Source organism: Trachemys scripta, chromosome 6 (assembly GCF_013100865.1).
Source record: "Trachemys scripta elegans isolate TJP31775 chromosome 6, CAS_Tse_1.0, whole genome shotgun sequence".
Lineage (NCBI taxonomy): Eukaryota > Metazoa > Chordata > Testudines > Emydidae > Trachemys > Trachemys scripta.
In genome coordinates this window covers 126067259-126094412 of record NC_048303.1, presented here as the reverse complement: position 1 = coordinate 126094412, position 27154 = coordinate 126067259, and the positions used below count along the sequence as shown (strand labels likewise).

At 46.0% G+C, this 27154-nt stretch overlaps 1 protein-coding gene across 1 annotated transcript in view; it reads left to right on the top strand.

Moving 5' to 3' along the window:
• Positions 1-476: 476 nt before the first annotated feature.
• Positions 477-27154, top strand: part of LOC117878700 (phospholipid-transporting ATPase ABCA1-like) — a 39675-nt gene continuing 12997 nt past the window's right edge. Inside the window, exons 1-2 of the mRNA XM_034773055.1 lie at positions 477-606; positions 26212-26354. Coding sequence (XP_034628946.1) covers positions 26289-26354 — 66 coding nt within the window. The 5' untranslated portion in view covers positions 477-606; positions 26212-26288. The remainder of the gene's footprint in view (positions 607-26211; positions 26355-27154) is intronic.

Sequence of the window (27154 nt, the reverse complement as noted above, 5' to 3'; positions counted from 1 at the left end):
GGAAGGGTCCGCTTGGGGGACGGGGCAAAAGGTGGCGAGAAGAGGCAGGGCGGGCGTGTAGCTGGGGCAGGAGGAGGCAGGGTGGGCTGGGTCCTTGGGGGAAGTGGTGGAGTGGGGGCAGCGCCTTGGGCAGAGCGGGGGTTGAGTGCCCACAGGGAACCCCAGGGGTTGCAATGCCTGGAGCAGGGAGGAGAGCCCAGCTGGCCCCAGGAGCTGTCAAGGGACCTTTTGAAACAACCCGGTATGCCAGGAGCCCAGCCCGAGACACACCCCCGTCCCTGGCCGCCCATGGGCTGCACGGCAGCAGCTGGTGCCCGGCTGCGCGGACCGGACCCCAGAGGCGCGCATCGCCCTTTTAAGAGGCGGGCCGGGTCGCCACGTGCTGCGTGTGAGTGACAGCGCGACATAAACAGCAGCAGCCGGGAGCCGTGGTTGACCGATAATAACCTCCCCGCGCGGCGCTGCCGGGGCAGCTATAAAAGGAGCGGCGGGTTCGAGCCCCTCGTCTTGCAGCAGCGCCTGGGCGGCCGCGCAGCGCAGCTCACCGCACTGCTGCGCGCACGGGGCCGGGGCTCCGCGCAGCGGGGAGACCGCAGCGGCACCCAGGTAGGGCTCAGCTGGCGCTGGCTGTCCGGGGTGGGGGGTGTCTGTTTGAAGTGGGGGTCTCCGCCCGCCCTGTGCCCCGCGGCCAGCCAGGGGCTGTGTCTGGAGCGGCGCTTCTCCAGCTTTGTTCGCTCCGGTCACCTCCCCGCGTCCTGGGGCAGCCGCCCCCGTCTGCCCCCGCACGGGACACGCTCCTTTGGGGCTTGCCCCTTGCCCTGCTCCCCCGCCTCCCCTGGACGTGTTCACGTCTAGCCCCTGACACCCGTGCCCCGGTTCTGCCCGTCCTCTGCTTTCATCGCCGGCTCGAGCCATCGCTAACCAGCGCCAGCCTGCCTGGGGCAGGGGGACCCCTCTCAGGGCCGCCCGGGGGGGGGGGGCAAGTGGGGCAATTTGCCCCGGCCCTGAATTGCAACTCTTTTTATGGACGGGGCCCCTGACATTGCTTTGCCCCAGGCCCCCTGAATCCTCTGGGCGGCCCGGCCCCTCTTTGCCCAAGCACTGCTTTGCCCCCCCTTCCCCTACTGCTTTCTCAGACGGAGCCTCAAGCGGGGGTTGCTGAGGCAGGAAGGGAGGGAAGCCCGAACAGACTAGCTAGAACTGACCGCGAGTAACCCCAGGCGTGTGAGCTCTGCTTCCTTAGAAAAATAACAATTGAAGATCTCCTCCTGGCCAAGTTGTTTGTGCACACACCGGGCTCGCCTGGGGACCGGGCATTCGCGTCAAGGAGAGACCTGATTCTGGCAGGGGAGACTCTCGCTCCAAGGAATGTGCTTTGCAAGAAAAAAAGATTGACGGGATCCAGCGAAAGAGAGAGGGGGGGGGGGGAATGGAAAAATAGCTACTGATCAACTCAAGGCTACCTTGTGAATTTCTTGGTTTCCGGTTCCATTTCCCGCCTGGGGGGATGTTTGTGCAGAATAGAAAGAAGTGCTTGGAACTAGGGGGGTGCTTTTAATTTTTCTGAACAGCGTCGTTCACTTTATTTGGGTGTTCTTGTGGGGTACGTATTTCATGCTCCCTGCATTTATTCCTCCATTGCGCGATGTGAAAGCCTAATGGGTCAGAATCTGATCTCCGCTACAGCAGTGTCACTCCATTAAAGTCAGTGGAATTACTCCAGATGCATACAAGATCAAAATCTGTCCCAGTACTTCTTTGAGTGACAGCAGCTTTCAGGGAGTGTTACATCCTTTGTTTCTACATTATAGCTGATTACTCTAAATTGGTACACCATAACCCATTATCAGCCTACTATAAACACTGATGTTTGATTTCTATGGAGTGTAAACATTTTTTTTAAAGTATCAAAATAAAGCAACGAGATTTAAGTTGCAACTTGAAAACCGCTGATATTTTTCACCAAAAATTCCTTTTAGTTCTAGCACAGATAATGCATTAAAAATGCAAATGAACATTTCCCAATTCTTGTTTTCTATGATAAAAACAAATAAAAATAAAGAGACAAAATACAGTTTTAACCTAAATACATTTTTTTTTTTTTTTAACCTCAGGGAAACATTTAGGGCAAATTCTCTGGTGGGGTGAATCCGGTAAGCCAGTGTGCTTAAATGCTTGGTTGAATTGGGGCCTAAATGGAAACTGAGCTTTCTTGAACATCTGGCCACGTTAATATTTTAAAATACTAAAACCCAACCAGTGGATCCTATGTACAACCCAACACTAGTCACAGTAGACAACAGATGTGCTTTAATTTTCATGATGTTTCATTAATAACTGGTGTGATAAAGATCCTTGTGCAGTGCTTTATAACTGCCAAGGAAGCACTGTTACAGCACAACCAAAATCAAGCTGGTGAGGTTTAATAGGGATTATGGTGAGGGAAAAGGAAACGTGCCACGTGCCTTGTGCCTCGCTCTTACTGCACATTTTGCGTCTTTTAAGAAATCCAAATGGAAGTATATGATGAGACATCCCCGAAACAGATGGATCGTTGTGAGTTTCTGCGGTGCCCTTGCAGACTGTTCTGCTAAATACAGAATATCAGGGACTCTTGGTGTACGATATTAATGACCTGACAGACGTAACTGCACTTTCTGAGCCACTACAATCCATTGTCAATGGGAGCCTGAACGTATGCAAAAACAATGCTGTGCAATCTGTGCTTTGTACTGCACCTGCCTATTAATAGCCAGACTCTGATCCCTGTAGTCACACTAAGTAGCACCTTACTCCACAAATATCCCAACTTCAGTGGGCTCCATGGGAAATACATTTCTACTCAGCTGTTTTTGAGTCGTGCAGTAAAGTGCAATGCATAGCTGCAATGGGTAGCTAACCACTGGAACAGATTACAAAGGGGATAATATCGCTTGGAGTCTTCAAATGGTGATTGTCTGTCTTTTTTAAAAGGTCAGTTTTGACCTGATGTTGCTAGATTAGAGGCAGGAATTGCTGGGTGAAATTCTCTGGCCTATGTTCTGCAGGTCAGGTTAGATTATCGCAGTGAGGTACAATCTCTGAGTCAATGCAAGTCAGCTGCCCCCAAATAGTCACACTTCAAATTCTTCTTAAAAAAAAAACAAACTATTAAAAAAAAAAAAATTCAAATCCACTCTTCTCCATTATGTTTGTGTTCGAAGTGTGAAATAAGCATCCTGAAATGCAACTGAATCTTGACTTTTTTGCATTTGCAAAAGTTGGGATGGCCTGATATACATATTATAAAGTTCCCAAGTATGGCTCAATATTAAATAATGCAAACAAATATTTTAAAAAAGTACAGAATGACCTCTTCACCGCAGATGCTAATTGTGCTAGCTATCCGATAAATAGGTGTTTGTGGAAAAATCTCTAAATACCTATTTACAGCATAGACAGTAGAGGTTTTATAGGATTAAAATCTAAACATTAATGGTGCCAATCACTGGCTGAATCCTGTGGCCTATTTCTCATTTACATTAGGTCCTTCAGTATAAATTTCAACCCAGCCTTGTATGTTTTAGAAGTTGTTTCAGGTCTCCAATATTTCCATAATTAAATTTCAGCCTGCTCCCCTGAACAAAGAAACAAGCAAATGTGACATTCACAATGTCTTTAAAAAAACATCAGATCTAAGGGCCAATCCTGCAGTCTTTACTCAAGCAACATTCCTATTGACTTCCTTGCAGAAGGGTTTATGGAGTTTTTGTACTGAGGTTTTGTTCTCATTTACTGCAAAGTGAATAAGAAGTAACCTCACTGACCTCAGGGTAGAATCTAACCCGGAGTATGAGAGTGCAGGGTTCAGTCATAAATTAATCAAATGAGATGTGATTTCAAGCTACACATGAGGTGCAATGCCATTGGTGGAGAGTTCCCAGGTGTGTGAATGGTGGCAGAATTTGGCCCACAAAAGCAAGGAAATATGGAGTTTTGCCTATAGGTCTATCATTTTAACCCATCCCACCATGTGTGAGTACTACATTGCTTATAGGCTTTGGGCAGTGGGTAACATTGTTTACCACATGAGCTTCACTGCCTAGACACTGTTACCTAGGACTTATACGGGGACTTGTGTTGCACAGGGTTGGAATTTCACCCCCAAATGAGGAGTTAGGCACAAAGGGCATGATTGTGATCAGACTCCAGTGTAACTCATTGACATCCACGGTGTTATTTTTGATTTACCTTGGTAGAAGCGAGAGCAGAATCAGTCCTAATCTTTTAATTTAACTCCAGATTTCCTTACTTTCCGTGGTGATGCGAGGGGCCAAATTTTCTCTTGGTGTAAACTGGCAGAGCTCCATCGACTTCAGCAGAGCTCTGCTAGCTTACATCAGCTGAGAATTTGACCGTGGAACTTAAATATTATTTTAATCTATTTTTGTGTGACCTACCCGGTGGGTGTAGTTGTGGAGTATGTTAAGAATATACATTAGATATGTATTCTTGATCCTGCAAAAGAGAGAGGGATACTATAAAAATACATCCCAGACTTTAGCCACACTTCTGAACTTCAGTAGATTTTTCTCTGTCACACACAGTAAGTCATCTGAAAATGCTAGACATCAAGAGAATGTTAGTCACCATGTCCCGGTTATTGATGGAATATGGTAATAGATTTTTTTCCCCTTGTGTTCTGTTATGGGTAGGTTTTATAAAGGGAAAAGGCTAGTTCTGCCTTTTTATTTATTTTTTTAAAGCATTTGTCATTGGACGAAGACATGTGATCTCGCCTCAAGGACTGTGGCAGAGAGGCCGAGTAGGATGGAAAACTGTTGATGCAGCTTTTCTGACAAAACAGCCTAACATCATGGACAGATAAAGAACACTCAGAGCACTTTATTCTTCTGAGCAATAGGGTAAAAGGTTGATTAAAGATTCTAATAGGAAAGAACATCAGAGCCTGTAGTTTAAACAGGATAAATATCCACAATCAAGCTGACTTCTTATGCCCGTTAGTTATTTTCTGGGGGAGTGCTGCTTAGAAGAATGCTAGCTTAATCCAATAAAGGACCATTTTGCATTATGTTAACTTCATTAGGGAACCATTGGTTTTAGATAGGAAAAAAAGAAGAGTAGTTCCAAGACTGTACCAGTTTGGGCTAGACTGAAAGGGATATGCTCTGGGAATAAGCAAACAAAGCCCGGGTCTCTGACCACAGAATCAAGAGAGCATTTCAAAGGAAATCGGATATTCTCTTTTAATTGGGAGACCAAGTTAGCGGTGCCATAGAAAAGATTTGTAAGTGACCAAAAGTTATTACCCTCAGATGATCATTTGTTCCAAGTGAAATAACTTGTGGAATATCACCCCAAAAACCTCTCACTACATTTTATACTAGTTAACAAGCCTGGGGGTTTGGGGTACAGGAGCGGGTATGGGGTGCTGGCTTCAGGAGGGGGCTCAGGGCTGGGGGTTGGGGTGCATCCTCCCGCTGGGCAGCACTTACCTCCGGCAGCTCCTGGTCAGCAGCGGGCGCAGCTAGGCTAAGGCAGGTTCCTTGCCTACCCCAGCCCCACACCACTCCCATTGGAAGAGGCCAACGTGCCCCTGGGGGCGGGGGGCACATGGCTCTGTGCACCGCCCCCACAGCTCTCCTGGCCAATGGGCGCTGCGGGGGTGGTGCTTGCAGGCAGGAGCAGCGGGAGTGGCTGGACGTTTCTGGGAGTGGGACCGGGGGAGGCAGGGAGCCTGCCTTAGTGGCAGCCACGTTGCGCCACCAGAGATCACAATTGACCGGTTGGCGACCACTGACTTAGAGACAGAGATTGAGTCTGCTCTACAGCCTTAGCTATGAGCCAGTTGGCTTTCAGCTCATGCACTAAGCTCCAGAAGTCCCAGGTTCAATCCCGCCCGCTGATCTGTACAATGCTTAGCACAATAGGGAGCTCAGTTTCTGGCTTCTGGCTGTCCTAATACAAATACTAAAGTTAAGATGACACTGTGCCAGACACACGAGAGCACAATCTTTCTCAGAATTGTGGGAGTGGCATATCTCGGTGGGGGGGGTAATCTCCTTGAGGCCAGTGGTCAGGGAGATCTTTGTGTCCATGTCCTCTTGCTGAGTTTAAGGCCCAAGTTTTCCAAAAGGAACTCTGCTTTCGCAGGTAGGGTGTGTGTTGTATAGTTGTCCTCCGAACTCACTGTGGATGCAAATATTAATTAACTTCTTGCGTGGAATTTTCCAAAGCTCTCAGCATTGGCCTAACTCTGCTCACTGAAGTCAAGTTTCACCTGGTTGATTTCAGTGGGAGCAGAGTTAGGCCCAAACTCCCATCCCTACCTACCATTTGTTGTGGGAGCAACAGCTCTGGCCCCCCTATTTGTGGGTGCACAAATGAAGGCCATATGGAAGCTGGTTGACAATCAAGCCCTAAACAGGTAGCTCTAAAAGGTCAGTGACCACTGTTTATTAAACAGAACTGACCTTGTCCTGTAGTTACATAACTCTACTTTTTAACCTAAAAACTTTCTTTGCAAGAAAAATGTTTCCCTTCCTGTTGACCAATTATCTTCCTTTTAAATATTGTTTTTTTAATTATGATTTGCCCCATTAAACTGTTCGGCAATTCTTGCTGTCTAGGAGTTTTTTCCATTGACTTCAATGAGGTCAGGGTTTTACCTTTAATCCCTGTTTGCTTACAGGGAATGGACACCACCTCCTCTTTTCTTGATGTGTCTTCTGATGCCCTCAGACTGCCTCTTGCTCTCCCTGAAGCCTTTTTCCCCCCTTTCGTTTCCTGTCCTCTTGGTTCTTTTTTTTCTTTTTTCCAGAGCCTCCATCCCAGGTTCATGTCGTCATTTCATTAATGCTACATTCTAGACCCTTCTCCTCAGTCCCAGTCACACATGGTAAAGTCTGGATTTACTGCAATATTCAGACACTTATAAGCCAGATCCTCAGCAGATATGGACCAGGTTAACTCCTTTGACTTCAGTGGAGCATTGCGAACTCAGCCAGCTAAGGATATCTTGCTCTCCGTATTTAAAAATGGATGGAGCCTATTTTTCTTTTGTTAAAACAAACAGCCTCCTTAACAACTTGGAAATGCTTTACTTTTATGTGTATTTTCATTTTTGAAGCCAGTTGTTCCCTGTTCTTTTGTTCTTTCTTTTTATAAACTCCATCTGGTATTCTGTGCTGGATTTCCCTCCCTTTTGAACCTCACCGTCCTTCTGCATAGGCACAGAATTATGTAGGTTATAAAGAAAGCAATAGTGAAGCAACATTGTTTTTAATTGACCAAACTGGGTCTTTTCACCTCTCTCTCTATTTTTGTGTGTGAAAGTAAAACCCCAAACTCCAAAAATTGAAGTATGTATCAGAAAAATGAGGTTATATCCTGTATTAGATGTAAGAGGAATTTTACGTATTGTAAGTAAAACAAATTGTCCTGAGCCAGTGTTTAGGCTTTTAAAGTTAATGAAGAAAATTCTGCTCTGTTCTGAATCTGAATCTTTCCTGTGCCATGAGATGTAGCTTAGGGCATGAACAAGGCTCCGCCATCCTTGTCTATCCTGGGCTACTCTTAGTAGGTCCTCTGTTAAGTCCCATAAGTTTTCCCTGTCTGGGTCTTGTTTGATGGAGGGATTCTTTCTGTTGGAGCCTTTTGCATGTTCCTCCAGCTGCCCAATGGCACACTTGTTATGGCAGATGTTCTGGCTCCATTCTTAATTGGTGTCCCAGATCTTTCCATCTTCTTTTCTGGATAACTTTAGAGATCGTTCTTTAGAGATAAGGGGTTGTTGAACTCTGACAAATCTTGGCATTGGTTATAAATTCATTCAATTTAATACCTTGTAATTTCCTGAGCCATTTGCTTTTGAAGGCTGCTGGATTTCCAGCATTTACATCTATATGTTAAGGTAGAAATAACATTTGAGTTGAGTATCAGGGGGTAGCCGTGTTAGTCTGTATCTACAAAAACAACAAGGAGTCTGGTGGCACCTTAAAGACTAACAGATTTATTTGGGCATAAGCTTTCGTGAGTAAAAACCTCACTTCTTCAGATGCATAGAGTGAAAGTTACAGATGCAGGCATTATATACTGACACATGGAGAGCAGGGAGTTACTTTGCAAGTGGAGAACCAGTGTTGACAGGGCCAATTCAATCAGGGTGGATGTAGTCCACTCCCAATAATGGATGAGAAGGTGTCAATTCCAGAAGAGGAAAAGCTGCTTCTGTAATGAGCCAGCCACTCCCAGTCCCTATTCAAGTCCAGATTAATGGTGTTAAATTTGCAAATGAATTTTAGTTCTGCTGTTTCTCTTTGAAGTCTGTTTCTGAAGTTGTTTTGTTCAATGATAGTGACTTTTAAATCTGTAATAGAATGACCAGGGAGATTGAAGTGTTCATTTACTAGCTTATGTATGTTACCATTCCTGATGTCCAACTTATGTACATTTATTCTTTTGCGGAGGGACTGTCCGGTTTGGCCAATGTACATGGTAGAGGGGCATTGCTGGCACATGATGGCATATATAACATTAGTGGATGTGCAGGTGAATGAGCCCTTGATGGTGTGGCTGATGTGGTTGCGTCCTCTGATGGTGTCACCAGAGTAGATATGGGGACAGAGTAGGCAACGAGGTTTGCTGCAGAGATTGGTTCCTGGGTTGGTGTTTCTGTGGTGTGGTGTGTAGTTGCTGGTGAGTATTTGAGTTGAAGAGTCCTCGTTTTGATCTTTAAATTCTAGAATTTTTTTTTGACCAGATCTTGTTTAAGCTGGTCAACACAGCTGTCATTTTGTTAGTTCATTACTTAATTTCCTTTTGGATATCCCTATCGGCTTGCATGTTACTGCCAAAGTATGTGAATTCAGTTACCGCTTGTATTTCTTTGCCTTCTAATGTAATGCTTGAGTTGGGAGTTGCTGGGATTTTCATTAATTTGTTTTTTTTTTAACAAATTATTAGCTCTGTCTTTTCTGTGATGCTATAAAGCTTTCTGGTCTTTACTTTCATGTTGGTTGAGCAGTTAAAACCAGTATATTGTCAGCAAAATCTAGATCTTCTACTGTTCTGTTGTTGAGCCATGTGATGCCTGTGTTGTATTTGTCTACACTTTTTCCTCATAATGAAGTCAATACCAATGCCAGGCAGTAAAGGTGAGAGAATACATTGTTTGACGCCAGTGTCTCTTGAACTGTTTGCTCAAGCCTGCCGCATTTTACTTCAACTGTGCAAGCTGCCCCTTGGTAGAAAGCCTTGATAATAACTGTATTTGTTGGCATGCCACTACGCTTCGGGTCGTTCCAGAGTGAATTGCGATGTTAAATGCTTTCTTGAAATCTGTGAAGTTTGATGAGTGGCTTTTTGCCATTGGATGCTCTCTTTAAAGATCATTCTTAGGAGGGAAATCTGGTTGATATGTGATCTTCTGGGTCAAAATCTAGCCTGCTCTTCCCTCTAGTTTTGTCTCCACCACTTCCCCTATTCTGCTTAAGAGGATACTGCAAGGAGAAAGGAGTGTAGCACCTTCCAGTTGTTACAATCACTTAGGTCACCAGGCTTTGCTATTGTAACTATGATGCCATCTTCCCATTGCTCTGGAGCCATTTCTCACTGTTGATGAGTTCAGTGATTCTTATCAATGGTGACACCCGTGCTAGTGGACTGACCTAAATGGAATTGTGTGGGTGTGCTTAAGAGCAGAATGTATCCCCATAAATGTAACTGACAAATTATTAATAGTGCCAGTGAATCCCAAAAACACCACTAAAGAATTCCCTCTTCACCCAAAAACGATGTGGTGTTTCTGCTAGTTACCGCAGTTGACATATGATAGTTTATGGCATATTGGTCCCAGAGGGCAAAGCCCAAGACAAAAATGACTGATGTTTGAACTTCAGTGGGTGAAGCCTGCACACTCAGTGTGATGTGCACAGTCAGTTACAGAGGTCGGTTTTTATCAGGATTGTGCAGTAAAGATTTTTGTGGACGATACTTTGGTTCTTTTAGAATAGAGTTACTCTGAGATCAATGCTGAGCCGAGTCCAAGCTTTGCAATTCTGGTCTCAGTCGGATGTGCGCTACTATTTTCAGATCCTGCTACAGAGGCTAGCACATTCATTGACAGTAAAAAGAGATTTTCAGCTCATATGGACTCTGGGTCTTTGGACACTGGCTGTGATTGACTATCTTATTTGCTTTTGTCTTTTGGACAGATTGGAACCTTGCTTTTCTTGTGTTTTATCTGGCACAGAGAATGAACTAGATTTTGGCCTTTGAGTTTAGGACAGCCAGGGACTTTCGTTTATAATAAGAGAGCTTCAGTATCTCAGCCAGTTAGTCTTTCTAGTGGCTTTAGGAAAGTGCATGGTAAGTTAATGAATTTCATTTGGGGTGTAATATTTTAAGTTCAATGATGTATGCAAGTGCAACTCCTTCGATCCTATTGGAGCTGCACTTGTTTTCACCAGTGCAGGCAAATGTGGTCCTTGGAGAATATATCTATGGATATCTTATAGATGTACCTATATGTTGATAAAAGCTGTGCTGGTTTGCTGCTATCTCATAATGAATGTGGGATCAGGTCCTAAGCCAGTAGGAGTGCTTCTCTTCAGTACATGCGGTAACAGGCATTATTGCATTGCAGAATTAGGAATTTGCTTGTTGCACTATATGCTGGGAGCAGAAGGTAGCTTGCTGAATTCATTAGGATATAGAAAGAAGGCCTGGTTCTCCATTGCATGTGCTGTGTGCAGGAATTCACGCAGGGGCAAAGTGGGTGTAAAATTCTATCAATCTGATTTGGTAGCACTTTGTACTCCCTTTGCACTCCCATCGCACCCATGTAAACACAGCACACGGTGCAGAATAGTGCCGAATCAGGCCCAGAATGTTGCACTGTACACATGTCCTATGTGCTCTGCTTTTTTACCTCTCCTCCAATTGTTTGTTATGCAGTGATCTTTCCTATGCTTTTCAATTGGAATCCTTTAAATGATGTTACGTTAAGTATGCCATTAAAGTGCAGCTATAAATAATAATAAAAACTATAAAAATGGTATTCTGGGGTCCCCTATTGATTCTGCCTCAGTGATTTCCAGCTCAGATTTGCTCAATTTGTAAATCAAAAGATGGATTTTTTTTCCCTAACTGCCACCACTGCAAATTTAATTTGGGATCTGAAATGTCAAGCTGTTTCCTTCCTGTCTCTAATGAAGACTCTAGTAGGAGAATTTGCCTGACCATTTTCTTGATGCATGAGGCAAAACAGAACCTAGCTCCGCTTCTCAGAGCTAGATGGGGCAACAGTGTGTCTTGCAGTTCCTATCTACTAGTCTCCTTGTGCATTCCCCATATAACTCTAGCACGCCTCTATCTCTGTCCTCATCTCCTCATGCTTTCCCCATGCCACTAACACTCTCCTTTCTCTTTCTAGCTCCTTCTCCCATGAACATTTGTGTCTTGGTCAGCACTAATCTCTTACATGTGCAAGATCTTGTCCAAAGACTTATGCACCAACTACCATCCTTGCTGCGTTCAAATCCTGTTCATTTCTGCCACAAGCCAATACAACAGTGCCCCTGGTTTTGTCATCAGTGGGACTTGAACATCAATCTTGTGGCTCTAAAGCCATAAGGCTCTACTGCCTGAGCTAAAACCTCTCTGAACAGTCCAGCCACTAGAGGGAGTCAGAGTTCCCTGTGTTAGCACAGATTATGTTTACAAGAAACAATTTGATTAAATTTAAAAGATTAATCATCAAGAATTGTTAAGCAACCAACTGTGGAACCCTATGATCTTATTTATGTAACTCTGTCCTCCTTCTCCACATTTGCTTTGTTCTCTCCTTCACTCGACTATGTCTTGTCCTGAAGAGTACAATGTAGAATTCAGACAATGGCTTTTTGTTTGTTTATATATGTATTTTATTTTAATCAATTTGTTTTGTGGGCTGGGAGAGGTAGGTGGGGAAGGATCACTAGCCTACCAGTCAAGGCAGCCACCAGCAACCAAGCACCATCCTCTGGCCAAAGGAAACAGAGAAAGAGGCCTGGGAGCTCCCTGCCTAAGAGAAACCTGGGTGACAAAAAACCAGAGAGCTTGTGGGGTTCCAACCTCGCCAAACTTATATCTGCCCCACCAGGAGGAACATGGGACCACAACAGGATGCCACCCAAGGTCCACGAGGGGACATTACTAGCGACAAATCACCACAGGAACTTGGACTGTAGGGGCCATGTCTCAAACTTAAAGGATGGTGGTAGGAAGTAGCCCAGGGCAGTGAAGGTAGACTCAATGCTGGGAGCATCCTTACTCGGGAGTTGATGTCCACAGGCTGGGACCTAGTGGAGAGGGAGGGTCTGGGTCCCTCTACAATCCCCCCCCCACACCTTAAAGGCTGGGGCACATTTACCAAACAGAGGGCTGGAAATGAAGTGCTCCAGTCACTAGGCAACCTGGCCCTCCAACCCCCAAAATAACCAGACCGTTCAGGGCAGGTGGGGATCTTCTGCCCAGGAGGGCAGCCTACTTACTGGAAGGAAAACTCTGATCTCAACCTCCCTGTGGAGTAAATGATGCTTGGTGCTTGGCAGCAGCAACACTTGTGCCTCCTGTAGGCGATCCACCGGGTCTGTGGCAACGAAGTAGGAAGAATGGGCATGTACCTAACTCAGCGGGGGGAAAGGCCCTCTCACTGCGGTGTATGTCCGGGACATCAACCAAAACTCTATAGTTCTTTGTGGGGTGAGGTGACTAAGTCACTGCAAGCAGTCTCATCTTTTTGGTGAGTTACCCAGGGCAGTGGTAGATATTGTTAATGAGGAGGGGTGAGACTGGCCTGTATGCTTCTCCACCAGGGACTACTGCTAATAGTGAGAGGGCATCTCAGCCCTGTGCCAGAAGATCACCTGGCAGCCCCAGGCCAATAGGATTTCTAGCGGCCAGTGTCTGAGCTGTCAGAGAGTTGGCGAGACCAGTGGTCAGAGAGAAGTCTGATGAAAAGCAGTGACCTGCGCAGCCAAAGAAATCCCACATCATAAAAGCAGCAAGGCTGAATGTATCCAGTTTGGTAAAAGGCATGGAAGTAGCTGATATGATGGTAGAGAGAGATTGATGTTCTGTGCTTACAGGAAATGTGATGGACGGGGGACACAGTGAGAGTGTTGGGCTTCGATTATAACTTTGTCTATGTAAATGACAAAAGGGGTGATAACGGAATCTGGCTGGTAATTAAAGGAGAGCTGAGGAAAAGGCTGGTTGAAGTTTTTTGAGTGTGACAGACTATATGAATCCAAGTTAAAGAGCACCCTCTGTTTGTGATACAAGTATGCACCTCAGCAAGAATGTGGTAGAGAAAGGGAGTTTCTCCAAGACTTGCAGACACAGCAATGCCGAAGGAGCTGCTGTTGGTGTTCTGTGATACAACAAATACTCAGGTGGGCAAAAACCACAAGGGGTATAAGCTGTGCTTAGGAGACTTCATCCTAAACTCTATGAATGAGAGAAAGAAAGTTACTAGATATTGCTAATTAATGGACAGCCAATACATGGTTCCAAAAGACAGTGAGCCATTTGGTCACATATGACAGTGGTGGAAACAAAAGCCAGATTAATACAATGTTGTGGAAATCTCAGTTAAGTTATGGACTGCGAAGTGACACCTGGCAAGATGGCAGTGCTGCAGCACAACCTCTTGTGGCAAAGACTGCAGCAGAGTGTTGGACAAGGAGGGAACCAAGGTCAAAAGAAACAGGATTAAAGTACAGACGTTACGGGGAAGTGCACAGAGAAGCGTTTGCAAGCACTACAGGATAAGTATCCGGAAATAATTTGGCATCGGCTGAAGAGTGGAACTACCTCCAAAGAATATGAATTGTGGCATCAAAGAAGCTTGTGGATGATGCAGATGGAGAAAACCAAGGGAGAGAGGAGCAGTGGTGGACTGAAGTGCAGATAGCAACTGAAACAAGAAAATGGCACATAAAGAGAAAGGAATGAACCTGTTGGTTTCTAGTAAAAGCAAATACAAAGAAGCACCGTGAGCTGCCAACAGGCAGTGAAGAAGGCCGAAGAGAATGCCCTATATTTCCTGTATGCTGAGCATGTAAACTACCCACAGCTGACTTGCAAAAAGATCTATGTCGCTGCAAAAATGAGGCAAATGGATGGAGGATGGTATTGTTCATCCTTTACAAGTGTTTACAAGCGAAGGAAAGGTGGAAACAATCCTTTGATAGTCTTTTAAATGAGGCAGAGTTGCCAACATGTGATCCTAATGTGGTGCCTGAGCCTGACATAATGGAGGAATTGGTGAGACATGCAGTCCAGATAATGACTAGTAAGGCAGAGAGATGTGGTGCTGGATCTGGTGAAAGCCTTGGGCAAGAGAGGCATAAAATGGATGAACAGAGTGGTTAAAGTCATATGGCAAGACAAGAACATTCCCAGAGATTGGTGCAAGTCTATCCTGATGCCTGTATATAAGAAGGTAAACATCAATGACTGTGGAAACGATTCAGGGATAGAGGTATTGGCACATGGGGTGAAGCTACTGAATGCGCCTTGGATGTCAGAACTAGGAGGATGGTGGAACCCCACCTTGAACAAGAACAGTTGGGTTTTAGGAAAAGATGAGGAACCACAGATGCCGGGTTTGTAATTTGGCACGAGAGAGAAGCGGCTAAGTACCACCAGGACTGCATCTGGGATTCTACAGACCGAGAAAAGGCATATGATCCAGTGGACAGGAGACTGCTCACACCAGTGCTGAGGAAATATGGAGTGTCTGAGGATTTAATAACGTCAACTGAATGCGCTATATAGATCATCTAAAAGAGTATGCCAAACGTGTTTTGGAACTAAAAGTCCCTTTGAAGGAGAAGTCAGATGGCACCAGGGGTCGGCCCTCAATTCATTGATATTGATCATACTGATATGCTATGTCAGCAGGAAGATCCCAAAAGGAAAAGGTGAGAAACTGCTATATAGCAATAAGGGCATCTTCAAAAGAAGACCTGGAGGTACTAATAACCCAGTGGTTAGGGCTGCCAACTTTCTAATTGCACAAAACTGAACACCCTAGCTCTGCCCCTTCCCTGAGGCCCTGTCCCCCCCTACATTCCCCCTCCCCCCCTCACTTTCACTGGCCATATGTATCCCAAGGGATCCTATTTAAAGTGATTTGGGTATCAAGCCAAGGAGTTTTGTTTAGATCAGAGAGACTGATTCACTATGTGAACTGAGATTATTTAAGCAACTTCCTGTAATTTTGTTACTGTGCTTCACGTTGTAAACTTCCAGTCTGGTGAGAGGTAGGGATACAAGAAAGTTACCATACACACTGCAGGTTAGTGCAAAGCTTTCTTTCCTTTTTTAGTAGCCTACAGCCAATTTCAAGCTGCTTTCATTGTTTGACTTTCACAGCAATAAAAGTGCATACTATTAAGACAGCAGGCAAATCACTTTAGTCTTGGTTAAAATGTGAATTTGTTTTTATTTGTATGCATTAGAACAAGACTTGGATCTGTTTATTAACACACACTGGCCCAGATTGTTAGCTGGCACGAAATGATGTAAACTAGCTGAGGATCTTGCCCATAACTATCAACCAAGAGTAATTATTGTGTGATTAATCTCGTCCCTGTTGCCTGCTGAGTCAGCAGTTCCCTGGTTGTGCTGCAAAAAGGAGAGCTGCAAATACAAACCAGCGATTTAAGCTGGAGGGGAGCTATTGCAGAATGACGTTTTAAGGCTGTATAGGAAATGGGCGGGGGGAGGAGGGGGATGGGGTTGCCTATTTGGAAAACCTAAGTGATATAGAAGCTAGTGTTTGGGAATTCTGAAAGAGCTGTTTCCAGTGACTGTCTGTTCTGTTGATAGCAGTCCTGTGCTGCAGCTAGAGGGTTGTAGGTTCAAAGCTCTTATCTACAGCTGATACGGTTATGCTGCTACAGTGCTTTCTAGCACTTAGGCCAGGAGACTGAGAATTGGGATCCGTTGATTGTATTCCCAGCTCTGCCTCCAGTTCACTGGGTGATCCTGGGTAAGTCACTTAACTTCTGTGTCTCAGTTTCCTAGTTTGTAAAATAAGGCTAGTGATGCTTTAACTCTCTGTAACTTGACTCGGCTTCATTAGAGGAAAGATGTTCTAAAAGCACAAAGTATTTTTTTTTATTGCCATCAAAGTACCATTGTTTGATTGACTTGTCAAACCGGGGTCCTGACTCCCCATCTCCACTGGCCCTCCATGTGGAAATTGACAATTCTGTGGCACTTCTAGAGAAGGGTGTTGGAGAAACCCAGTGCCCAGTCCACTTGAAAGCTGCACACTTTGGAAAGTTGTTCAAGAGTTTCCAAGTCTTTGTGGTGTTGAGCACATAATAGATACTGCCACTCAGAGCTCTCTTGGTCGTCCCAAAGAATTTCAAACACCTTTGCTATGGAATCCATTACTGTTTTAGCACCAGTACAAATAAAAGCTTACCTTGTGTACACATGCTGTTAGCGGTCCTTTCTCTCTTGACTTGAACAGAACTAAGTCTAAAGCTGTCTGCCTTAAGTCCATTGGTCCAATTAAAGTTGAAGAGTTTACTGTAACTATTAGTTTTAATAAGCTTTTCTCCAGATTTCTGCACCTTGCTATGGTAACTTCTTGGAAGCTACCCTCAGTCATGTCCTGTTAAAGGCAGTGATCGCATGTGTAACTAAGTAGAAAAAGCTCTTAGTTGTAGCTGCTGTATCCCATTGTGCTGGGAGAAGCTGGAATTTGATATCTGATTTTGAAGAGCTTTCAGGCAGATGGTGAAGGTTGAAGACTGTGATTTAGGAGAGCTGCATATAATTCCCAGGTCTGTTGCAGGCGCCTTATATGACCTTGGGAAAGTCACTTAGGCCCAGATCCCCAGAGGTATTTAGGCACCTAACTCCTATAGACTCCAATGGGAGTTAGACACCTACACACTTGAGGTTTAAGGCCTTAATCTCTCTGTGCCTCAGTTCTCCATCTGCAAAATAGGGATAAGAGCACTTCCTTTGACTTGTTTATTCAGAATGGTAACTCTACATGGCAGGGATGGTCTCTTGTTATTTGTGTGTACAGCACCTGGCACAGTGGGGCACCGATCTCAGCGGGGAGCTCTAGCATTACCACAATACTACAAGTAAGGGCTTTGCAATGCTAATCCGAGAACCATAGGGATAGAAGGGACCACAAGGGTCATCTAGTCTAACCCCCTGCCAAGATGCAGGATTTGTTGTGATTAAGGAATTCCAGGCTGCATTTGATAAATAAAGGAAAGTAAATAAGACATTTCGTGCATTGAGTCAGAGTTTAGGCCAAAAGGGACCTTTAGTTCAGTTAGGCCTTGGCTACACTTACCAGCTAGTTCGACGGCTGGAAATCGAAGTTCTGGGTTCGACTTATCGCGTCTAGTCTGGACGCGATAAGTCGAACCCGGAAGTGCTTGCCGTTGACTGCGGTACTCCAGCTCGGCGAGAGGAGTACCGCGGAGTCGACGGGGGAGCCTGCCTGCCGCGTGTGGACCAAGGTAAGTTCGAACTAAGGTACTTCGACTTCAGCTACGTTATTCACGTAGCTGAAGTTGCGTACCTTAGTTCGAATTGGGGGGGGTAGTGTAGACCAAGCCTTAGTTGGTATCCGACAGGCCATTAAATTTCACCCAATTACCTTATGTTGAACCCAGTAACTTGTCTTTGGCTAAAGCGTAACTTCCAGAAAGGCATCAGTGATGGAGACTCGACTGTTTCCCTCAGTAGCTTGTTCTAGTGGTTAATCACGATCACTGTTAAACTCAAATTGGAAATGAGGCACACATTTTTATCTGGCTTCAGCTTTGAGCCATTGATTCTTGTGCCTTTGCCTGCTAGATTAGAGCCCCTTAGCCTTTCTCTCTCCTGCTGCTGATAGCTCATCTCAAATGATTGGCCTCTTACAGTTGGTCTGGCTACTTCCACCTTTTCACGTTCTCTGTATGTATAAATATCTTCTGTGTGTTCCATTCTATGCATCCAATGAAGTGGGCTGTAGCCCACGAAAGCTTATGCTCAAATAAATTCGTTAGTCTCTAAGGTGCCACAAGTACTCCTGTTCCCTTAACTCTCAATATCTTCTCCCCAGGAGAAGGTACTTGTACACTGTAGTCAAGTCACTTCTCAATCTTCTTAATAAGCTAAACAAGCTGAGCTCTTTAAGTGTCTTGCTGCACGGCATTTTCTCCAGCTCTTGAATTGTTTTTATGGCTACTCTGGTTTGATTTGATAAGATTCATTTTAGAACCTGATCCAAAGTCCACGAAGTCATCAAGGGCCCATTCACCTGCACATCTGCTAATGTGATATATGCCATCATGTGCCAGCATTGCCCCTCTGCCATGTACATTGGCCAAACCGGACAGTCCCTCCGCAAAAGAATAAATGGACACAAATCAGACATCAGGAATGGTAACATACAAAAGCCAGTAAGCGAACACTTCAATCTCCCTGGTCATTCTATTACAGATTTAAAAGTCACTATCATTGAACAAAAAAACTTCAGAAACAGACTTCTAAGAGAAACAGCAGAACTAAAATTCATTTGCAAATTTAACGCCATTAATCTGGACTTGAATAGGGACTGGGAGTGGCTGGCTCATTACAGAAGGAGCTTTTCCTCTCCTGGAATTTTTGACCCCTCCTCATCTATTATTGGGAGTGGACCCTAGGCCGCGAAACTTCCTTGCACCAGCCCTGAGCATGCTTCAAACTTGCTCTGGTGGGTCCATGTCGGTCTCCATGGCCCCTCAGTCCTTGGCCTCTGCAGAACTGTCAGCTGTAGTAGTTGCTTTTGTGGTGTGGATTCTTGCCCACTAACAACTGGACTGAGGCCACTGAAATTATTTAACATGGGCCACTGAACTCTCATCAGCTGGTAACAGCTGTCAGTCACTGCTGAGCAGGGCTGGTGATCTATAGGTTAAAGGCTCTGTAGCCCATTATCAATATTCTGAAACATCCGGATCCCCTGGGATTTGATTAGTTTGCTATGTTCCCTGTCTAAATAGTGATTTATTTTCTAGAGGAAAGGTCTTTCCCTGTCCTAGAGCAAACAGCTGCATTGTTTGCAGACAGATTTTTTGAAGGCTGTTGTATGTTTGCTGAGTACAGACCCCAGGAATGGAAGGGGGGAGGGAAGAGAGGCAGGGATGGATTCTCTGCCACAACAGCTTTTTTCTCTGTTTAAATTCTAAATCTGTAAAATCCAGCTTTCTGTTCGGACTGGGTCTGTCTTTGGGGACTCCTGGCTGACAGGGTTACAGGCACTTAGGAATACTCTGATTCTGAGCAGCGGAGAAGTGTTGTACCAATAACAAAGGGTGACTCGAAGCACACATTTTGCTGTCAATGCGCCTGCAGCACTTACGGCAAAGATGGTCCACTTTGCTCGTTTACTGCTAAAATTAATGATTTCTGCTGCACTGCAGGATCGTCCCTCAGATGGCATGTGCAGACGGGGGGGCCTCTGCTCTGAAATCTCTCCTGCCATCTGTAGGGTTGGAGAGCCACTCGGAAGAAAGAGGCATAGGTGACAAACTGGGGAAAAAAATAAGGAGTCTGATGACACCTTAAAGACTAAGATTTATTTGGGCATAAGCTTTCGTGGATAAAAAACCCACTTCAGATGCAGGAAGTGTTTTTTTACCCATAAAAGCTGATGCCCAAATAAATCTATTCGCCTTTAAGGTGCCACCGGATTCCTTGTTTTTGTGGATACAGACTAACACGGCTACTCCCTGAAACTGGGGAAAGGGCATGGACAGTTCTGTGGGCTGCACTGTGACAGATATGGCAATTTCCTGCAATATCCTTTGGAGACCTATTAAGCCACAAAAAGATGGGGTTTTGCTAACTGCAGGAGGGGTATTTGCATTCACTGTCCCTTAGCCATTCCCCAGGCAAACCACACTTTTTTTTGTTCCAAAAGTCCATTCTTATCTGGCACTTTAAGGGTGATTTCTGTATAAAGAAATAGGCTGATCTGCCCAGCCAGGGTTCTGTTTCTTAATCTGAAACAGTTATGAACTTGTAACCACAGAGAGAACCCTGTTGTGAGTTTGGAAGATCTCACACCTACCAGAGACCAAGGTTGAAGTTAGGGTGATCTCCGATAAGCTTTTTAGCATGCATGTAGGATTTTTTTTATAGTTTTTAATAGATTTTTCTCTCTCTAATGCTTTCATCTTAAGAATAAGTGTGCTTCTTTGTTAGAAAGGGCTGTGTAGTAACTTATAACTGTGAGCCATTATACTGTTCATAGAGTCTGGAGGGAAAGCGAAGTGCAGACACTGGTTTAGGCAGGATAGCTTGCCCCAAATATCTCAGTGTAGGCAGGGAGATGGGCAGCCTGGAAACTGGGGTCTCTACCCAAGAGTAGTGATGAATGAGGAGCTGGGAGCCTATGATGTCATGGGCAGGCCACAGAGGGAGAATACAAGTACAGTTGCCTGGAGCTGTGACATGAACCACTCACCAATTTGATGATTGGGGGGTTAAAACCCAATGGAATGATCTGGAGGATGCTGTGAGAGGGGGAAATTTACAAATTTCTCTCTCCTGACTCTCTCCTGTGGATTATTTTGGTGGGTGTGGATGATATTCAGCCAATTGCTGATAGGGCAGACTGCCGCCTGTACGGACAAGTGGCCAGAGATCTGTCTTCTCATCCTCACCTCGGCTAGTATCAGAACAGTGATGTGCACAGCCGAACCCATGGAGCTGTGCATGAGCTTAGGCAGAGTATTTGCTGCCAAATTATTTGCATAAAATCCGATAAACACTCGTTTCTCTGTGAGGACAGAGAATAACCTCCCCCACCAGAGTTCTGGATTGAGTCTTGTCGTGTTTTCCAGTGATCAAATGCAAAGGGGCCTCCTGACCATTGATTTGCTCTTGCTCGTTCTTTAGCAGAAACCTTAGATTGTACTCAACCCTCCCTTGCATCTACTAAGGTGACTGGGCTCTGTGCAGAAATAACACTGCTCCAGGTGTGCAATCACAGCTCAGTTCCATGCTCCAAGCAGCAATCAGTTCTTTTTATTATTTGAATTCTGATAGCACCTAAAGGCTCTAACTGCAATCAGGACTCCGTTATGCAAGGTGCTGTACAGCCACTTCAGTAAGAGACACGGTGTCTGTCTTGAAGGTCCTAAATAGGTAAGACCGCCAAAGGAAGAACGATTATCCCCATGCCTCATTGAGGGAACTGAAAGAGAAGTGACTTGCCCAAGGACATCTAGGGAGTTTGTGACAGAGCTGGCAATAGAGCTTGTCTCTTGAGTAGGTATGAAAATGAAGGTTCTGCAGATACGTCACAGAATCTTTTCTACCGGCCTGTTCCTGTTCAGTCTTGCACCTGGGAATAGCTGGATTACTTGCAGTAGTAAGCCCTGTGCACTGTGATGAGTGTATGCAGGACACTTGTAGACAATAAAGCTCACTCCAGACCTCACCATCTGCCAGAGTTAAGGGACTTCTTGCTGGAGACTATGGGATATAGAAAAACAAATTATGCCATAGATTGAAAGGACCAAATTCTCTGTTGGTGTCAATGGGTGGCTATCCATTGACTTCAATAGAGCGGCCTCAATTTACACCGAGAGAATTTCACCTGTAGTAGTGAATGCATAGAACAAAAGTTTACATGCATGCCTCCAATCCTGCATTCGGTACTTCTGGGGTTCATGGTATGTACTAATGGCGCACAATGTTACTTGAAGGGGGAGGCATACAGTCCCTGCTGAAACTGGCTGAATTCTGTTGCAGCATTGCACTCAGGGCCAGTGGAAGGATGTTTCGCGCCCTAAGCGAAACTTCCACCTTGCACCCCCCCCCCCGCGGCAGCTCCCCACCCCCTACCCTGAGGCCCCCCCCCCCCGCGGCAGCTCCCACCCTCAGCCCTGAGGCCCCTCCCACGGTAGCTCCCCACCCTGAGGCGCTCCCCCCGCCCCAGCTCACCCCTGCCCCGCCTCCTTCCCGAGCACGCAGTGGCTGCTTCACTTGTCCACCCCCCCGGCTCGTGGCACCAATCCCCCTCGCCCCCCCCCCCCCCCCTTCCTGCAGGCAGCCCCCCCCGCGCTCCACTGCCCCAGCTCCCTCCCCCTAAATGCCGACGACGACCGGGGCGGCCGAAGATCCGGCCGCCGCGGTCACTGCCAAAGAAAATGGCGTCCCCCAAATTCTAGTGCGGTCGCCTAAATGGTTGCACCGGCCCTGATTGCACTTGTCTATTGCAAGCTGGACTGGATTTTTACAGCTGTGCTGAAAGCCCATCAGAATAGGTGAGGGTGGAAATGCTGCTGGACTTTAAACTCTAGCTGACCTAGTGGTGTCTGCTATAGCAAGGGTCTTCCCGCAGGTTGTTTTAATTCTCATCCTTTGACAGTTGGAAAAACAAGTGTCTGAAATATCTGAAGGTGGCTAAGGGGGGGTCATTTTGCACAGAGATTCTTACCCACTAGGAATTTTCTGATGCATTAGTAGTGAATTTGGGGAGCTACCTAAGTTATGTCACACATGAACCAGATCTGTCAGCCTCTCAAGTCCGTTAAAATCCGAGCCAGCTTTAAGCATGCACGGAAGTGTTTTGCCCAATCTCTGATGTCTGACAGATACTCAGGATGTCTCCCTGTATGTAGTCAGATTAGTAGTCGTAGATGGCTGAGAGGTGGACGTGAACAGGTTTGTACAGTTTGGAATAACACATGCAGCACCCAGTTTATCTGGCAAGTCCTGGCTTTGTCCATCCTATGGATTTTTGGCCCAAACTTCCTCCTGTTCAGTTTCACTCCGCTGAGTGAATCTCTTGCACCTAATAACGTCAGTTCTTGCTGTTTTGCCTCCAGATTCCAAGCGCAGGGTCTGGACAGCGGAGCATGGGCTCTGCCTGTTGCCCTGCTCCCATTCCAGGCCTCTGGTTTTTCACTGAAGTGGATTATCCCAACTACCTAGTGATTGCTTCTCAGCAGAAGCCTCCCATAAATTACTGCTTGAATTTCCATACTGCCTCTGTTGTGGGACCCGTGAGTATTGGAGCCAACGAATCTGGGCTAAGCTCAGTTGTAAACTCTTGTTTACTTAATGGGTGCAAGATCGGGCCCTATGCAAGAAAGGGATGAATCCTTTTTGCTGTGCTTCTATGGTAATGAGGAAAGAGGGAATCATGGATTCCTGGCCCAGGGACAGTGACTGTGTGGCAAATGCTTGAAAAACGAGTGTGTTCCATCTAGTTGCTAGGACATTTCACTTGAGTCGTCTTTGTACTGTTAAAAGCAACAGAGGGTCCTGTGGCACCTTTGAGACTAACAGAAGTATTGGGAGCATAAGCTTTCGTGGGTAAGAACCTCACTTCTTCAGATGGCATGCTCTTGCATCTGAAGAAGTGAGGTTCTTACCCATGAAAGCTTATGCTCCCAATACTTCTGTTAGGCTAGGTCTACACTACCCGCCTGAATCGGCGGGTAGAAATCGACCTCGTGGGGATCGATTTATCGCGTCCCATCGGGACGCGACAATCGATCCCTGAATCGGCGCTCTTACTTCACCAGCGGAGGTGGGAGTAAGCGCCATCGACAGAAAGCCGCAGAAGTTGATTTTGCCGCCGTCCTCACAGCGGGGTAAGTTGGCTGCGATACGTCGAATTCAGCTACGCTATTCACGTAGCTGAATTTGCGTATCTTAAATCGACTCCCCCCTGTAGTGTAGATGTACCCTTAGTCTCAAAGGTGCCACAGGACCCTCTTGCTTTTCACAGATTCAGACTAACACGGCTACCCCTCTGATACTTTGTGCTGTTAGTGATCAGAGTCCGTGTCTGTTGCATTAAGATACCAGTAATGTTCAGATTGCTCGCTGAGGCTTGGAAAGAAAATGCTTTCAGCTGGCCTGCAGCACGAGCAGCGATGAGTGGGTAGTAACGTTCCTACTTAGTTTCTTTCTTTTCTGGATTATGTTTTGTTACAGTTTGAAATATTGAACATGGATACTTAACAGAGCCACGCTGCAATCTCTCTGTGATCCAGCAGGACAATAAGCATGCTGTTGGTGGGAGGTGTTTGAGGAGAGTCCTTGGAGGCCAAAGCTTGTCCTTTGACCTCATTGTCAGAGGCCAGATTTTTTCCTTTGGATGTTCTGCGGAGCCTGTCAGCACCTCGCTTTTAGGAGGTCTCTGAGTGCCACGAACCAGATGTATGTGCAGCTGGAACGTCAGAGGCAGCGTTGTTCAACCAGAGGGAATCTAGAGTGAGGCATTCCCTTGGCAGAGAGCACTGAGGCATTTTCTGATTATGGAGAGGGGCAGCTGTGGATGAAGAACACTTCTAGATCCTGCAGAATCCAGTGACGTAAATGGACCTATACTGACTATATCCTTGAGGTGATTACGTGCTGACATTGATCACTTCTCTTAGATGCATGTTGTTTGTTGGTTCTTGTAGGGAGCCTCTTCTCTTGTTCTGCTCATTTGCTAGTGTTAAGCAGCACTGTTCTCCTACAACAGCGTGGTCATCCCAGGAATTTGATATAATAGCAGTTTGGTTTAATTCGTTTTGGTAGTTGCATTGTGAAAATGTCACTTTTCTCATCCAGGTTTTAATCTGAAGGTAACTGTGGTGTGTAGCTTTGTGATAATGATGTTTAGTCTTTGCCGAGATTAAAAAGAACTGATTGGTCTGGACGTTTGTAGATTCAGATTTTTAAAGGCCAGATTATGATGCTTTAGTCTGACCTCCTGCATAACACAGGCCAGAGAATTTCACCCAAGTTTTATGTTCCTATCTTGTTTATGAATTTTGGGAATGCTTTCACTGCACTTTGGAAGCAGGAATGCAATTTAGAATCCCTCTGCTGAGGCACTGGTATGTCAGAAGATTATCGAAAGCACGTGTGTGTTCTCCATGTAACTAATATCAAGGAGCGGTAGCTATAACTCAGTGTGTTTATATAACCAGCTAAAGCTTTGATAACCTAGAAAATCCACCCTATTAACTTATTGTACTATTAATTGACAGCAAAATAAATACTAGGGATTTGATTGTGTTATCCTGCACCTTGTGTAGTCACTTACACCAGTGCAAAGTGAGTGTGAAATGCTACAAGGTCAGAATGCACCATGCTCACAATTGCCATGTTGATTTGGGAGCATTTAACATTCAGCACCGCTGTGAATGACTCTGCAAAGTGCAGAGCATTGGTTGATCAGACCTCGGTGTTGAGGAAGGTGCATCAGTGGCAGCTTAGCAGGCATAGCACTACACCTCCTTAGCAAGGTTGGGAAGCGATGCTTTTCTACTGCCTTCACCCATCAGCGTAGATGCATTTGCTATTGCCTATGCCCTGGCCGGCTCCAGAGTTTTTGCCTCCCCAAGCAGTGCGTGCAAAAAAAAAAAAAGCCACGGTTGCGATCAGCTCTGCTGCTGCTTCAGTCTTCAGTGGCAATTCGGCGACTGGTCCTTCACTCAGAGAGGGGGGGGGGGGGGGGAGGGGGGGGGGGGGAGAGAGAGACCCGCCGCCGAAGAAGACCCGGACGTGCCGCCCCTCTCCGTTGGCCGCCCCAAACACCTGCTTGCTGGGCTGGTGCCTGGAGCTGGCCCTCACATGCCTATTGTGTGCCATATGGAGAAGTGCTCGACTGACCCAATGTCTTCAGCCAATGATCAGTGCATAGCGCTGCCTTTTGCGAGTGATGCAGCTGCCAGAGTCTGGAGCTCTTAAAATAGCAGAACTCCCATCTAAATGGCCAGGCTTTCACCATGCTAAAAAATGTGGAGGGGAACACAAAGCCATTTTATGAGATCACTGTAGGGTTTGACCTGAAATGAGAGATTCTGCAAAGCAGCTGTAAATAACCAGAGCTTTGTCTCCTAGTTTTGTTTGGTTTTTCTTTCCGATTTGATGGGCAGGAAGGAAGCTGGGGAATTGCCCTCCTGGGGATGTGGGGGGGGTTAGTTATTTATTTTAGTCTAGGAACATCATGGGTCAAGTGCCGCACTCATTGGCACCCATCGCTGTCTGCAGGGCTGGATGGGGGTAGGATGGAACAATTTGGCAGCAGCCCTGGATTCAGCAGGGGTGCGTGGGTGCAAGTGAGATTAGAACGTGGTACTTGTTCATTTGCTTTTTCTTTACAACTTAGTTTTTCCTCTCCTAATTTTTGCTCTCCAGTGAATGCCCAGCCACAGTGTTCCGGCCGTGTCCTGCCGCTGCTGCACGGGGGAGCTTCCGGGGCTTGCTGAAGGAAGATGGCTTTCTGGACACAGTTGGGATTGCTGCTATGGAAGAACTTCACGTACAGGAGAAGGCAGACAGTAAGTTCGAGCCATTCTTTTTGTTTGCTGCCTAAGTTGCAGCCTCATAACCCACCAGACATAGAAGAAAGAGCAAGACACACTGGTTCAGGATGTATCCTGTAAAAATGTCCATATTCATATAATGGTCAGATTTTAGGCCTCTGAAAGGCCCCAATCCTGCAAGGTGTTGAATGACTTTAGTGAGGCTAAGCTAACCTTAGCTTTTTCTGTCTGTCTCAGTGATGCCAAGCATGCTGATGAAGACAGGAAATTCTGTGTAGTTGAGATTCTCCCACTTTATGCATTCTGCATCAGGTCCAATCATACAGAGCCTGCTCTTCTAGCCCGTAGGTTCACAACCTGCAGTTTAAAACTGGTGCCCATCACATATTGATAGATTGAGGGGGATCCTTCCATGGAAAAGGCTGAGAACACCTGCTCTAGACCTTATGTCAGGGGTGGGAAAACTATGGCCTGGGGGCCGCATCCGGCCCTTCAGAAGTTTTCATCCGGCTCTCGAGCTTCTGCTGGGGAGTGAGTTCTAGGGCTTGCCCCACTCCACATGTGCTGTGGCCACAGCACAGCTCCTGGAAGCAGCGGAATGTCCCCCCATCAAGCTCCTACGCGGAGGCGCAGCCAGGGAGCTCTGCACGTTGCCCTCGCCCCAAGTGCCACCCCCGCAGCTCCCATTGGCCAGGAACTGTGGCCAATGGGAGCTGCAGGGGCAGCGCCTATGGACGGGGCAGCGCGCAGAGCCACCTGGCTGCGCCTCCGCGTAGGAGCTTGATGGGGGGACATTCCGCTGCTTCCAGGAGCTG